Genomic DNA, 15,504 nt, shown 5'->3' with positions numbered 1-15,504 from the left:
ATACAGGGGCCTGTGCTGTATATACAGTGTGCGGTGCTGTATATGGGGGTCTCCTCTATATATACAGGGGCATGTGCTGTATATACAGTGGGTGGTGCTGTATATGGGGGTCTCCTCTATATATACAGGGGCCTGTGCTGTATATACAGTGTGTGGTGCTGTATACAGGGGTCTCCTCTATATATACAGGGGCCTGTGCTGTATATACAGTGTCTGGTGCTGTTTATGGAGGTCTCCTCTCTATATACAGGGGCCTGTGCTGTATATACAGTGTGTGGTGCTATATATGGGGGTCTCCTCTATATATACAGGGGCCTGTGCTGTATATACAGTGTGTGGTGCTGTGTATGGAGGTCTCCTCTATATATACAGGGGCCTGTGCTGTATATAGTGTGTGGTGCTGTATATGGAGGTCTCCTCTATATATACAGGGGCTTGTGCTGTATATACAGTGTGTGGTGCTGTGTATGGAGGTCTCCTCTATATATACAGGGGCCTGTGCTGTATATAGTGTGTGGTGCTGTATATGGGGGTCTCTATATATACAGGGGCCTGTGCTGTATGTACAGTGTGTGGTGCTGTATATGGAGGTCTCCTCTATATATAAAGGGACCTGTGCTGTATATACAGTGTGTGGTGCTGTATATGGGGGTCTCCTCTATATATACAGGGGCCTGTGCTCTATATATATATATTGGGTGGTGCTGTATACGGGGGTATCCTCTATATATAAATGGGCCTGTGCTGTATGTACAGTGTGTGGTGCTGTATATTGGGCTCTCCGCTATGTATACAGGGGCCTGTGCTGTATCTGCTGTGTGTAGTGTATATATCCTGTATACTGGCTTTCCTCCACTTTATACCTCTGTGTATGTGTCCTGTGTATGGTGGTCTCATCCTCTATATACCTCTGTGTATATGTCCTGTATACGTCGCTCTTCTCTATATACCTCTGTGTACAGTGTATATTTCCTATATACTGGGTCTCCTCCTCTATATACCTCTGTGTACAGTGTGTATGTCCTATATACGGGGTCTCTTCCTCTGTATACCTCTATGCATAGTACATATGTCCTGTATACGGGGATCTCTAACTTTGTATAGTGTATATTTCCTATATAGGGAGGTCTCCTCTATACACCTCTGTATATTTCCTATATAAGGGGGAGTCTCCTCAATATACCTGTGGATAGTGTATATTTCCTATATAGGGGGGTCTCCTCTATATACCTTTGTATATAGTGTATATTTCCTATATAGGGGGGTCTCCTCTATATACCTCTGTATATAGTGTATATTTCCTATATAGGGTGCTCTCCTCTATATACCTCTGTATATAGTGTATATTTCCTATATAGGGGGTCTCCTCTCCTCTGTGGAACCCCAATTCCAGAAAATGATGCTCCGCCGTGTAAAATGTAAAGAAAACATGAATGCGACGATCTGGAATCTCTTGTTGCCGCACTTTCTTCCCCGCAGAACATAGAACAGATCCGGTGAATTTTGGACATTTTTCCATTTTATTTGAAAAAGAAATGACCCCAGTATAAACTCCTGGCACCGACACATGAAATAGAAAACTGTGTAACTTCCACCTCCTGATCCGAGTCCTGTGTTCTGTTGGAATAAAATCTGCTCCGTTGGATGAGGATCTTTTTTTTTTTTTCTTTTTTTTTTTTATTATTTTTTGATTGTTTGTTTGATTTTTTTTTTTTTTTTTCCAGAGAAACATGAAGCGCAGCGGGAGTAAGAACTGCCTGAGTCAGAAGTGCTGCCTGGGATCCCGGGAAAAAGAGTGGCTGAGAGAAGACCCCGGCCGGGGCTGCATCTACGTCTATGAAACGGACCAGACGTCCTCCATCTGCGACCTCCACGTGGTGCTCTGCACTGTGGACACCGCCGCCTCAGAGATCCTCCTCGGGGAAGGGACGGACGGCCTGTACATGCAGCTGAATGGAGACCTGGTCAGGTGAGGAGGGTGGGGGGCTATGTCCATAGGTGCAGGACTGGCTGCTATAAACTGCAGCCTGTATCCCGCTGACTCCCCCCCTCTGGAGGACCCATCCTGTCATGCATTACAGTGGACACAGTGCAATCCTTCATTTTTCCTGCGGGGGCACTGCAGGAAAGCTGAACACAAGATTATCTAATCACTTGGGGTCTTGGCAGGATTGGAAAATAAAACCAAAGTAATTGTTCTTGGAACTAAAGGAAAAATCAAACGCAAAGAGGGGCCCCTGGGATTCTGTTACCCAAGGACCCCGCACTACGGCACATCATGTGACCTTATGCGTATGTATTTATTTATATATATTTTTTTATTTTATTTTTTAGGCGATTAGATCCTCAAGAGCGCCCCCTGCACATTATATACAAGTACTTGTCCGATCTGGGATTTCGGGACACCACCAGGATCCAGGAGGAGGCGGCCCACTCCGATCTCAGCTGCATGATCCGATTTTATAACGGTAAACGGTCAGGTTTATAGGATCGGGGCACATAAAACAGCCCTAGATTTAAGACCGTGTCTGAAAGTGTCAAAAAAAATATTATATATATTGATAGATAGATATACATTTTTTTTTTGTCCTTATGACTCAAAACAGTGTTGGTATAAAAGGGTTACTGACCCATACTTGTCTCTCATTACTGCTGATGCTGTGGTTGCACAAGCTGCAAATCCTTTGGTCAAAAACCATTTACAGCACTGCGCTTTACTGCCTCCATAAACGGTGGCAGATGACAGGAGAAACAATGTGGACCTTCAGGTTTAGGTTACCTTTTTTTTTTTTTTTTTTTTTTATAAAGTTGGTGAAAGTTTAAAGAACTTTTTTTTTTTTTTGAAGAGTTTGTTTTTTTTTTGCAGCTTTAGTTGTTTTGTATTTTTGGCTTTTTTGTTACTTTCTTCTGCATTGCAGACCAGCTGGATTGTCAGCATGTCATTGCTGGAGGGTTAGGCTATGTGCCCACGTAGCAGATTTGATGCAGAGCGTTTTTGCCTCTCTCTGGCAGAAAAAAACGCATGCAGATTTACATGCGTTTTTTGTGCCAGAGAGAAGCGTTTTTACATGCGTTTTTTCAAGCAGTTTTCCAAGCGATTTTGAGCATCACTTGGAAAAGAGCTTGACAAGTTGGTCACATAATATAAATCCATGCAACCAGTTAAAAAAAAAGAATAAGAATGGTAAAAAATAAAAAAAAAAAAAGATTATACTCACCTTCCGGTGTCTTCCCGGTGTCATCTCTGCTGCGTCCGGTCTCTTACAATGCTCACGCTGTTGTGAAGGACCTGCGGTGACGTCATTGAGTCATGTGATGGGTCACATGACTCAGTGACGTCATGGCAGGTCCTTCACAACAGCGCGAGCATTGTAAGAGACCGGACGGCGTGGACAAAACACCGGGAAGACATCGGAAGGTGAGTATAAACTTTATTTTTTATTTTAAATTCTATGGTACCCAGGTCTGGATGAGACTCTCCTCTCCTCCACACCCGGGTACCATCCGCACATTAGAACGCGCCAATTACGCAAGTACAGATGCAGTCTTGCGGAATTGGCGCGTTCTAATGCAAGTCAATGGCGGCGATTACGCTGCGTGTCCGCAAAATTAATGGACATGCTGCGTATTTTTGAGCGCAGCATGAACGCTGCGGAAAAATCCGCAACATGGGCATTGAATGTGCTTAATTGCATTAGAGACCATGGGGGAAGGTTTACCAAGCGTTTCCAAGGCAAAAACGCATCGTGGGCACCCAGCCTTACTGTGCACTTAATGGTGAGAGAAGCTTTGCTTCCAGATCACCCAGGGACAGGAGTGTGATGTAAGGCGATCTGACCGCATGTTTACTTCACAGCAAAACCTTCCAGATGCAAGCACCACACCTCAAATCAACTCCAGGCCTTTTATCTGCTTACTTGAGAATGACATAACGAAGGGATTGCCCACACCTGTCCATGAAATAGCCTTGGAGTCAATTGTCCAATTACTTTTGGTCCCTTTAAAAACAGGGTGGCACATGTTAAGGAGCTGAAACTCTTAAACCCTTCATCCAATTTTAATGTGGATACCCTCAAATGAAAGCTGAAAGTCTGAACTTCAACTGCATCTGAATTGTTTTGTTTAAAATTCATTGTGGTAATGTCTAGAACCAAAATTAGAAAAATGTTGTCTCTGTCCAAATTTATACGGACTTAACTGTAGTACGATAGATCCATGATTGCCTAATGGACAACGATAATGAACGTGGTTTTTCTTTCTTTAACTGAGAATTTGGGGTGGGTGATAATTTTTATATTATATATTTTTTCTTTACATTTTCAATTTTGTATATATTTTTATTAATTTTTTTTTTATTATTATTATTTTAGTAATTGTTATTAATCCCCTAGGAGACTTGATCCTGCGATCATTTGATCACTGCTCTGGGTCCTGAGATTTTTGTATCTTTCAGAGAAGCCGAGTTCTGTGGAGCAGCTGGATCGGATTCTGCTGTCGGGGGTCTATAACGTGCGCAAGGGCAAAACCCAGCTGCACAAGTGGGCGGAGAGGATGGTGGTCCTGTGCGGTACCTCCCTAATCGTATCGTCCGTGAAGGATTGTCAGACGGGAAAGATGCACATTCTGCCCCTCGTGGGTGGCAAGGTGAGGCGCATGGACCGTCGTGCTGTTATTTCCAAGCTTATGACACATTTTATAGTGCGTTGACCTCTGCACACAGCCGTGCGGGAGCCGTAAACCTGGGATTGAGGGTTGCACGCGCTGTCGGGTTTTACCTTTATCCTGAATCTTATTTTACCAGCGGTTTTATAGATGGCGTCCTCTGGTCAGTCCCTTATATGACAATCTGTGCTGTGCAAAACTAAGGAAAAATTGGGATTCTCAGGAGCAGAGTAATAATGTACCGTATATACTCGAGTATAAGCAGAGGTTTTCAGCACATTTTTTTGTGCTGAAAAAGCCCTCCTCGGCTTATACTCGGGTATATAGAAATTCCATTGGTGGATAGTGGGGGTGGGCTGCAGCGGAGCGGGCACACGTGGAGCTGCAGCAGCCGCCTCCTGCGTGTGCCCGCTGCTAAAGGGAGATGAATATTCCCTCTCCATATGCATTGTCTTTAGTAGCAGGCATGGCATGGAGAGGAGTGAATATGCCGGCAGCTCACATCAGCGTCTGACAGCGCATGGCTGTGACGCCGTGCGCTGCTCAGATGCCGACATGAGGATTGGGGGATAATGGGTTACATTCATATCAGGATTGGGGGATGAGGGGGCCATGCATAAAAGCATTGGATATGAGGGGGTCATGCATATCAGGATTGGATATGAGGGGGTCATGCATATCAGGATTGGGGGATGAGGGGGCCATGCATATCAGGATTGGGGGATGAGGGGGCCATGCATATCAGGATTGGATATGAGGGGGTCATGCATATCAGGATTGGATATGAGGGGATCATGCATATCAGGATTGGGGATGAGGGAGCAATGTGTACCAGGATGGGGAAGTTTACCAGTAGCTGCTGCATTTCCCACCCTAGGCTTTATACTCGAGTCAATAAATTTTCCCTTTTTTCTTGTGGTAAAATTAGGTACCTCGGCTTATACTCAGTCGGCTTATACTTGAGTATATACGGTAAGCGAGGAATGGAGGTAGTCATTATGTTAAGAAAATTCCTTCTCTCTCCAAAGAATGAGAGTGCAGCTCCCTCTGCCTCCAGCACAGCAGAAGTCCGAGTATCTCCCACACTAAATAGGCCGCAACAGTGGAGTTACGGCTCCAGGGAAAGGGAATGTGCCACCCTGACAATCACACCTTCTAGTCTTCCAGAAGTGACCAGATCCATTCTCCACCATTAACATAATCTTTCTTTCTTTCATCTTTAGATAGAGGAGGTGAAGCGGAGGCCGCACTGCCTGGCCTTCTGTTCTGCCGAGGCTCAAGCGCCGACCTACCATGTCAGCTTCGATTCTGCAGCAGAATATCAGAGATGGCTCCGTCAGGCAACCAAGGTGAGCGGATACACCAGTGACTGCACTGATCCTGAGTAATATCCTGTATTATACTCCAGAGCTACACTCACTATTCTGCTGGTGCAGTTACTGTGTACATACATTACATTACTGATCCTGTACTGATCCTGAGTTACATCCTGTATTATACCCCAGAGCTGCACTCACTATTCTGCTGGTGCAGTCACTGTGTACATACATTACTGATCCTGAGTTACATCCTGTATTATACTCCAGAGCTGCACTCACTATTCTGCTGGTGCAGTCACTGTGTACATACATTACATTACTGATCCTGTACTGATCCTGAGTTACATCCTGTATTATACTCCAGAGCTGCACTCCCTATTCTGCTGGTGCTGTCACTGTGTACATACATTACATTACTTATCCTGTACTGATCCTGAGTTACATCCTGTATTATACTCCAGAGCTGCACTCACTATTCTGCTGGTGCTGTCACTGTGTACATACATTACATTACTTGTCCTGTACTGATCCTGAGTTACATCCTGTATTATACTCCAGTGCTGCACTCACTATTCTGCTGGTGCAGTCACTGTGTACATACATTACATTACTGATCCTGAGTTACATCCTGTATTATACTCCAGAGCTGCACTCACTATTCTGCTTGTGCAGTCACTGTGTACATATATTACATTACTTATCCTGTACTGATCCTGAGTTACATCCTGTATTATACTCCAGAGCCGCACTCACTATTCTGCTGGTGCAGTCACTGTAATACATTACATTACAGATCCTGAGTTACATTCTGTATTATACTCCAGAGCTGCACTCACTATTCAGCATAAGTAATCTATGTACAGTGACTGCACCAGCAGAATAGTGAGTGCAGCTCTGGAGTATAATACAGGATGTAACTCAGGATCAGTAATGTAATGTATGTACACAGTGACTGCACTAGCAGAATAGTGAGTGCAGCTCTGGTAAGTATCAGCACAGTATGAGGACATGGTAGTACCCTTGGGTGCTGTAGGTCTGGTCTTGATTGCTACCTTACTGCTATCTGTAGGTCGTCTCTCAGAGACTGAGCACTGTTGATCTCTCGTGTCAAAGCCTGGAGGAGATCCCCGAGCACCTGTTCTACTGTCAGGATATCACTAACCTGAATCTCCGCCACAACTTCCTACAGCTGCACAGCGCGGCCGGAGTGACCAGTCTGCAAAGGTCGGTCCAGGTCTCCTTAATAGATGACCCTTCCAGGAATAGCCGAGTCATGGAGATGATTATCTGTCCTTTTTTTTTTCTCAAGGTTTTCACAGCTGAAAGTTCTGAACCTTTCACAAAACAAGCTGGGAGACTTCCCCCTCCAGTTATGTGAGATCCCCACACTCACGGAGCTGAACATGTCGTGTAATGGGCTGACGCAGTTACCACCCCAGATCGGGCAGATGCTCAGGTCAGTTGTAGACAAGTGCTGCCATCGTAGACCGCTACGGCAAGATCCCGAAGACACGAGAGCTCTTCAGCTGCTCTCGCTCCTCTGTAGGACACTACGGAGTTGCAGCACTTAGCTGGTTGACAGGTGCAGATATTGACCGTGCATTTTCCCGTGTTCTCTCCCTTTTTATTTGCAGCTTGCAGACTCTAAACCTTGATGGAAACGGCCTGACGTCATTACCGGAGGAGCTGGGCTGCCTGCAGCAGCTCTCCAGCCTGGGCCTGTCCTTCAATGATCTGAGCAGTATACCCACTGTGTTTGAGAAGCTCTGTTCGGTGGACAGATTGTGCATGGCCGGGAACCGCGTGGAGACGTTAAGTCTGCAGACATTAGGCAGCATGGCGCACGTGAAGTCTTTAGACTTGAGGTAGGCTTCTGGAGCGGTTGGGGTGGTGTTTAGGAATCTGTATCATCGAGTAAAAATCCGTCCTCCTCCGTAGGATGAACCATCTCACACAAGTCGCCGGCACCTTGGAAGGAATAGACCACGTTGCTCAGTTCGATGTCCGGGAGAACCTGCTGACATCCCTGGACCTCCGCTGCTTGGGGAACCTGGAGCAATTGCACTGCGAACGCAACCAGCTGAAGGAGCTGACCCTCTGCGGATTCTCCCTGAGGACAGTTTATGCCGCTTCGAACCGTACGTTGCTACCGCCGTGGTCAGCGCTTGTGTGTGCCGTACTCCGCCTGTTTTACATTGTCCTTTTTTTGTAGGGCTGACCTCTGTGAATGTATACCTGGCTCCTTCCCAGCTGGTCTCTTTAGACTTGTCCAGGTAAGAGTGTGGCCATTCTGTCTCCAGCACGGACCCCATGGGAGACCTTTGTCTTTACCTCCTTGCTCCTTACAATTTTCTGAATGCAAATGATCTGCTTATTTTAAGGAACTGCTTAACCTCCGTGCCGGATTGGGTTTGTGAAGCCAAGAAATTGGAAGCTCTCGATCTCAGCTGGAACCTAGTGGCAGAGCTGCCGTTGAGGTATATGGGGGGGAAACGGATCCTACAGTAGATTACGACTGGGGCTCCACTTACTAAATACATTCCTCTCCTACAGGGTAATGGGGTGTCCCAAGCTGAGGAAGCTGCTCCTTGGACACAATCAGTTGAAGACCCTGCCGTGTCCTGCTGACTGCATCCCTCTGGAAAGTCTGGACGTCCAGCACAACTTACTGAGACACCTTCCTGACTTCCTCTTCGCTGTAGCTGTAAAGTGAGCGGTCTAACTTTTTTTGAAAACCCCTTTAAGTTGGCACTTTTTTCGGAAGAGAGCATCCATGGTTTTTCTGACCCTTACATGTTCTACGATTCTTTTTTTTGTATTTCTTTAGTCTCAGGTTTCTTAACGCATCTGCAAATGCCCTGGAGTCCCTGCCGTCGATGTGTAGCGGAGAGGAGACCGGGACAAGGCTGCAAGTCCTCTACTTAACCAACAACCTGCTGACGGATCAGTACGTCCCCTTCTTGACTGTACACGTGAACCTCAGGATCCTGCACATGGCGTATAACCAACTGGAAACGTTCCCGGCCAGGTGAGAGACGAAGGACATTTTATGGCTGCCATATACTAGGAGATACGTCTTTTAACAGCCTGGACTTTTGTCTTGCAGTAAACTGAATAAACTGGAGAATTTGGAGGAGCTGAACCTAAGCGGAAACCGGCTTAAGTCCGTCCCCAGCACGGTGTCCAACCTCAAACATCTGCACACCCTCATCGTTCACTCCAACTGCATCAGCGTGTTTCCCGAGATTTTCCATCTGCCGCATATCCAGGTCTCACCCCCACCTGTATCCTACACAATCAGACCTTCCTGACTCTCCGCTTCTAGCTCTGACCCCCTATTATCTCTCCTCTCCCCCCTCTCTTACCTCTGCAGGCTGTGCTGCAGCTGTAGACTTGTGTACATGGTGTCATCTCATTGTCACTGACTCGGCCTCTGGCATGAGATGTTGCTGCTCTTTGTTCCTGCAGCTGGTTGACTTGAGCTGTAACAGTCTGATGGAAATCCCTGCGCCCGATACCCTGCCGCCCGCGCTGCAAGAGCTGGACCTGAAAGGGAACGGTGACCTGGTGCTGGACCATCAGCTCCACGACATCTTCAGGTATTGTACAAGTCTCCCTTTCTCCACCGTTGTCCCTCACGATAGACACCCCATATTGAATTATGGACATGATAGACGAAAGTCTTTTTTTTTTTTTTTTTTTCCCCAAAAGCGAATCTCAAACATGGCAAATCCAATCTCCAGAGCACCAGAATAGTTAAGAGACGGATCAGAAGAAACTTAAAGGGCTCCCAAAAAACTCAAGTCACCCCTTGTCCATGGTATAGGGGATAACTTACTGGGACCCGCAGCAATCCCGAGAACGGGGCTCTGGACCATGAAAATATGGCATTGCAGCCCCGTCCTGAAGAGTGGAGATGCACATGCTCGGTCTCCGCTCCTTTCGTGGTCTGTAGGGCTGCCGAGCATGTACACCTGCACTCCATTCATGGTCTTTAGGGCTGCCGAGCATGCACACCCGCGCTCCATTCATGGTCTTTAGGGCTGCCGAGCATGCACACCCGCGCTCCATTCATGGTCTTTAGGGCTGCCGAGCATGCACACCTGCGCTCCATTAATGGTCTTTAGATCTGCCGAGCATGCACATCTGTGCTCCATTAATGGTCTTTAGATCTGCTGAGCATGCACACCCGCGCTCCATACATGGTCTTTAGGGCTGCCGAGCATGCACACCCGCGCTCCATTCATGGTCTTTAGGGCCGCCGAGCATGCACACCCGCGCTCCATTCATGGTCTTTAGGGCTGCCGAGCATGCACACCCGCGCTCCATTCATGGTCTTTAGGGCTGCCGAGCATGCACACCTGCGCTCCATGCATGGTCTTTAGGGCTGCCGAGCATGCACACCTGCGCTCCATTAATGGTCTTTAGATCTGCCGAGCATGCACATCTGTGCTCCATTCATGGTCTTTAGGGCTGCCGAGCATGCACACCCACGCTCCATTCATGGCCTTTAGGGCTGCTGAGCATGCACTCCTGTATTCCATTCATCGTCTTTAGGGCTGAGGAGCATGTACACCTGTACTCCATTCATGGTCTTTAGGGCCGAGGAGCATGCACACCTGCGCTCCATTCATGATCTTTAGGGCTGCCGAGCATGCACATCCATGCTCCATTCATGATCTTTAGGGCTGCCGAGCATGCACACCCATGCTACATTCATGATCTTTAGGGCTGCTGAGCATGCACACCTGTACTCCATTAATGGTCTTTAGGGCAGCCGAGCATGCACACCTGTACTCCATTAATGGTCTTTAGGGCTGCCGAGCATGCATCCTGTGCTCCATTCAGGACAGGGTTGCAGAGCTGCGTTTTTTTGGGATTGCTATGGGTTCCAGTGCAAGTTATCCCTTATCCCACAGATAGAGAACTTTGAGTTTTTTGGGAAGTTTGTGCAAAAATGTTAAAGCAGTTTCTTCTTCCATCTTCCTGCAGTCACATCCCAATCCTGAAAATCGACACCAAGCCGCTGCCTAATGCCGAAATGTCTGTCTCATCCATTCCCTGGAATCATGGCCTTGCGGAGATGTCTGGGCAGAGGAACAAGTGAGTATTGTCCCCCGCCATGTTTGGTGGGCACTGCCCGCACAGCAGCAATAACGCCGGCATCTCTCTTTCAGGCTCTGTGTCTCGTCATTGGCTGTCAGTGATTTTGCAGAGGGGGTGGAGGCCCTGTATGGCATGTTTGATGGAGACAAAAACGAGGAGGTGCCGCGTCTGCTGCAGTGCACCATGGGAGACGTGCTTTTGGAAGAAGTGCAGCAATCGAACTGCGATCGGACGTTCATGTGCCACACGTTCCTGGTGTCCCACAGGTCTGTGCCTTCTGAATCATTGCATTGGTATTCCTTCCTTTTGTCCTCTATGCTTTATACTTCCTTATGGAATAAAGTTAGGGATATAGAGATGTAGGGATAGATTAAGCCTTTGATGACCGCGCTTCCCTTTTCTTCTCCCCCTTAGGAAGTTGGGGACTGCAGGTCAGAAACTCGGCTCTTCCGCCCTCTTGTGTTACATCGGACACACTGCACCAGAGCACAGCAACAACTTCTCCCTGACGGTGGCCAACGTGGGCACGTGCCAGGCCGTGCTGTGTCGGAATGGGCAGCCGCTGGTTTTGTCTCGCATGTTCAGCATCGAGCACTGCCGGGAAGATCTTCTGAGGATTAAGGAGCAGAAGGCGATTATCACAGAAGTAGGTTCCCCATCCATCTTCCTTCTTTGTACCGTCCACAGTGGGGTCTGTAGTGATTTCTACATTTATTTATTTTTTTTTTTCTCTTGCAGGACAATAAAGTGAACGGTGTAACCTGCTGTACACGAATGCTCGGCTGCACGTATCTGCACCCATGGGTGCTTCCAGAACCTCACATCACCAAGTTACCCCTCACGGTGCAGGACGAGCTTCTGATTCTAGGAAACAAAGCGTTGTGGGAGCACGTGCCGGTCGCCGAAGCTGTACAGACCATTCGGCATTTGCCAGATCCCCTTTCGGCTGCCAAGAGGCTGTGCACTTTGGCACAAAGCTATGGCTGCCCGGATAATGTGGTCGCTCTGGTGGTGTGTCTTAATATCGGAGAGGACACCTGTACTTGTGAAATGCACACTCTCACTTTACCCAGTCCGTCCGGAGGGGCCCCAAAGGAATCTCCAGACTCGGTGACTCCGTCTTCCAGTAGCGGCATTGCCTCGGAGTTCAGCAGCGAGATGTCCGTGTCGGAGGTGAGCAGCGAGGTGGGCTCCACGGCCTCGGATGAACACGCCGTGGCCGGAATGGATGGAGGTATCATCTTCAGGCCGGAGCGGCGGTGTAGTCTCCATCCGGTTCCCTCTGCCAGCACTTTTCAGCGGCAGCCATCGTGTGCCACTTTCTCCAGCAACCAGTCGGAGAACGGTCTGGACAGCGACGACGACCTGCAGGCTGAGGGGCTTCATCCGGGTAGCCGGGTGGAGGTAGAGGTGGACATTCACTGCAGCCGGCAGCACTCCCCAGAACCTTCTGCGTTTCAGGGACTGGACGAGGACTGCGGTGGAATTTCCATGCACATCCTACAGCAAAACTCCATCAACCACAACCCGACGTCGAGCCACGACAGGGACGATCTTCCTTCCTCCTCCTCCACGTCTTGCCTCTACCGTAAGAAACACTCCAATGGCTCCGTCGTGCCGTTAGAAGAAATCCTTAACCTCATCGAGGTCGCCTCCGAGGCTCCTAAGAAAAAAACTGGCTACTTCTCCGCACCTTCACAGCTGGAACCAGAGGATCACTTTGTCGTTCCTCCGCACCTGGAAAACGAGGTTCGCCAACAATTAAATGACTTGGAATCTGGAGCCGAGGATCGAGCCAATGCCCTGGAAGAGTTTGACACTGCTTTGTGACCCCCATGGTCCTAAAATTGCACATTTTTACACTTCTCACTCCTAATATCCCGATGGATTTGCCAATCGCAGCATACCCATTCAATGCCAAATGTTTAATTTTTTTTTTTACTATTATTTATTAATGATACTTTTTTTTAAAGTCCCGATTCTTGAGCCAATGAACAAATGTGAATTTATTCCAAATAATTTATATTTTTTACCATAGGTACTCGGACGTGACCGATCCCCCTCGCTAGAGAGGAGTGGACAGACTTCTTAAGTTGCCACTTAACCTTTTGTCCTCTACGGAGGATTTGATAAAGGGTAATTTTTCTCCATACCTCTAATTGTGACAAATCTGTCCTGTCGGGAGCATGGTCCAACCGATATCATTATCTCGAGACTCCTGTGGGTACATGGGCATAGCCAGAAGCCAGTACCACCCTGGTATCGAGTAGCTTATTTTGCATAATTACTGATTTTTTTTTTTTTTTTTGCAGTCATTAATAAGGACGTTTTTTGGGAATGTTTCAATCGTGGTCGCTTCTGAGCCATTCTTGATCAGCACTTTTTTTTTTTTTTTTTTTCCACGGATTTGCATCCTGGTCGGCACGAACAACCCTGGTGAGATCGGTCCTTTAGGCCGAGGATTCGTACATTCCCATTGGATTGATAAGACGTATGAACTTCCGTTATACATGTAATTTTTTTTTTTTTATTATGATCCAATATCATCTCGACCGGTGGACATGAGCCAATTGTGTTGTGTTTTTTTTTATATATATATGCACTTTGAATTTGGGTTATGGTACCTGGCAGGGGCAGAGACTGCGCCTGATGCAACAAGAAAAAACTTTCGAGACATCCCGTGGCCCGGACCACGTCCGATATTGCTAGAAACTTGTCCGATTTGCACTAAATGCTTTATAAATCCCCGCTGTGTGACGCTGCAGACTGCATCGCCGTCCTCCTCGCGTCCTAAGTCCCAGCTTTGGTTGTGAATGATCCATATCTAGGCCCGGATTACAGCTCATTTTCCACCATGCTTTGCGAGCTCCGGGCCGTCCCGGATATGAATGGAGTCGTCACTAGTCCTACTGTCATTGCTTGGTTTAATATCAATGCCGCAAGAAAATGCACGGACTGGGGTTTTGTTTTTTTACTTTTTGGGTTTTAGTTTTGTTTTTCAGGTTTTTTTTGTCTCGGGGCCACTATGAAATTCCAGTTTGGCTTAGCCCGGTCTGATTTGGCGCTTAGATATCGCGGATGTAGACGCCATGAAGTCCGTCTGCACCTACGATGTCATTGATGGTGACGTTGGTCAGTGTTATGGTGGGGACCCCCATTCTGGACATCTCGGTGGCCCTACGTTAATAATATTGGGAAAATATCAAATGCCACGAGGGTTATATACAAAAAAAACGGGGCGAGGTTTCCAAAACTGCACATTCAAGTCCATATTACTCCATAGGGGGATAAAAAAAAAACATAATAAAATATATACTTTTCTATTCTTCCCCAATTACTCCAGCAAAAATTCCCATTCCTCGACCACCTAGTCTCCTGACTGCTGCAGCCAATCATGGGCCCTACGGTGGGAAATTAAACACAGTAGCATTTAAATCAGTCCAATGGGAAGATGGGCCGCATTGTGTGGGAGGAAATACAGTGAGAATCCCCCCCCCCCCCATTCAGTTTTCATTTCCACCATTTACCATCAGAATTAAAGTGGGAGGTGACTAATTTTGCCCCGCCCCCGCAGAGTATTTTGGCCCCACCCATGAGGAGCTCATTGAGCAAAAATATGCTTAAAATAATCTTCGGTCGTGTGGAATAAATTTTAGAGTGGTCGGACTGAGACAGATCCCTCATCCATGCGTCAGAAGATGTTTTAGGAGAAGTGAAGGACTAAAGCATAAGGGCGTCACTTTTTTATTTTACGATATCATGGGATAGGCCTTACAAACATGACCGAAGCAATGGACTACAAACCCAGCTTTATACGCATCTCGATCCCTGCTTGAACATGTTGATCTGGAAATAAGATTGCGAAACGCGTCTGGTCTTGCACTGGTGGGGGGGTTATTTTATGGACACAGCCCGCCCCCTTCTGGGGGGGGTAGGGAAGCCAAAGAAATGACAGCTTCTGAAGACATTATTTGTACATTTTTATTTTGGGCAAAAGCAATAATATTGTGTGTGTGTGTGTATATATATATATATATATAATGTACAAGTTTTTATTTTAACATTTCTTGATTTTAGGCTTTGCTGGTGTAGAAAATAATAATAAAAAACAAAAAATTATCCCCCCCCAAATAGGTTTCCTTTTGAAATGTCAAATATATGATCTGTCCTCGAAATTATCTGCTGTTAATTCTATTCTAAAAAAAAAAAAATTTGCACCATTTTGCTGCAGAATGAGTTAATTGAGAATCCCTCATGTGCCTTTTTTTCTAACTCTGCTTTCATATGATCATAAATCAGCAAAGAAACAAACAAAAAAAGACATAAGTACAAACTCCCCATCAGAATGAGCTCGCTGACAGATTCTTAGTTAACTCATTCTACAGCCAGCGATCGACTGTGCTGCACGGAGGATACA

General features: G+C 46.9%; 1 protein-coding gene across 1 annotated transcript in view; it reads left to right on the top strand.

Annotated features, from left to right (window-relative positions):
* Positions 1–15,229, top strand: part of PHLPP2 (PH domain and leucine rich repeat protein phosphatase 2) — a 19,153-nt gene extending 3,924 nt beyond the window's left edge. Inside the window, exons 2-19 of the mRNA XM_073659801.1 lie at positions 1,725–1,969; positions 2,335–2,468; positions 4,454–4,644; positions 5,886–6,011; positions 7,051–7,205; positions 7,291–7,437; positions 7,616–7,846; positions 7,920–8,119; positions 8,194–8,254; positions 8,363–8,458; positions 8,535–8,690; positions 8,809–9,009; positions 9,088–9,250; positions 9,450–9,580; positions 10,974–11,084; positions 11,159–11,353; positions 11,502–11,733; positions 11,826–15,229. Of these exons, the coding sequence (XP_073515902.1) occupies positions 1,725–1,969; positions 2,335–2,468; positions 4,454–4,644; positions 5,886–6,011; positions 7,051–7,205; positions 7,291–7,437; positions 7,616–7,846; positions 7,920–8,119; positions 8,194–8,254; positions 8,363–8,458; positions 8,535–8,690; positions 8,809–9,009; positions 9,088–9,250; positions 9,450–9,580; positions 10,974–11,084; positions 11,159–11,353; positions 11,502–11,733; positions 11,826–12,917 (3,867 nt within the window). The 3' untranslated portion in view covers positions 12,918–15,229. The remainder of the gene's footprint in view (positions 1–1,724; positions 1,970–2,334; positions 2,469–4,453; positions 4,645–5,885; positions 6,012–7,050; positions 7,206–7,290; positions 7,438–7,615; positions 7,847–7,919; positions 8,120–8,193; positions 8,255–8,362; positions 8,459–8,534; positions 8,691–8,808; positions 9,010–9,087; positions 9,251–9,449; positions 9,581–10,973; positions 11,085–11,158; positions 11,354–11,501; positions 11,734–11,825) is intronic.
* Positions 15,230–15,504: the final 275 nt, after the last annotated feature.

Source organism: Phyllobates terribilis, unplaced genomic scaffold (assembly GCF_046119375.1).
Source record: "Phyllobates terribilis strain yellow unplaced genomic scaffold, ASM4611937v1 Scaffold_14__1_contigs__length_39327217, whole genome shotgun sequence".
Classification (NCBI taxonomy): domain Eukaryota; kingdom Metazoa; phylum Chordata; class Amphibia; order Anura; family Dendrobatidae; genus Phyllobates; species Phyllobates terribilis.
Note: the sequence above shows the minus strand (reverse complement) of the source record. Positions and strands in the feature narration are given on the sequence as shown.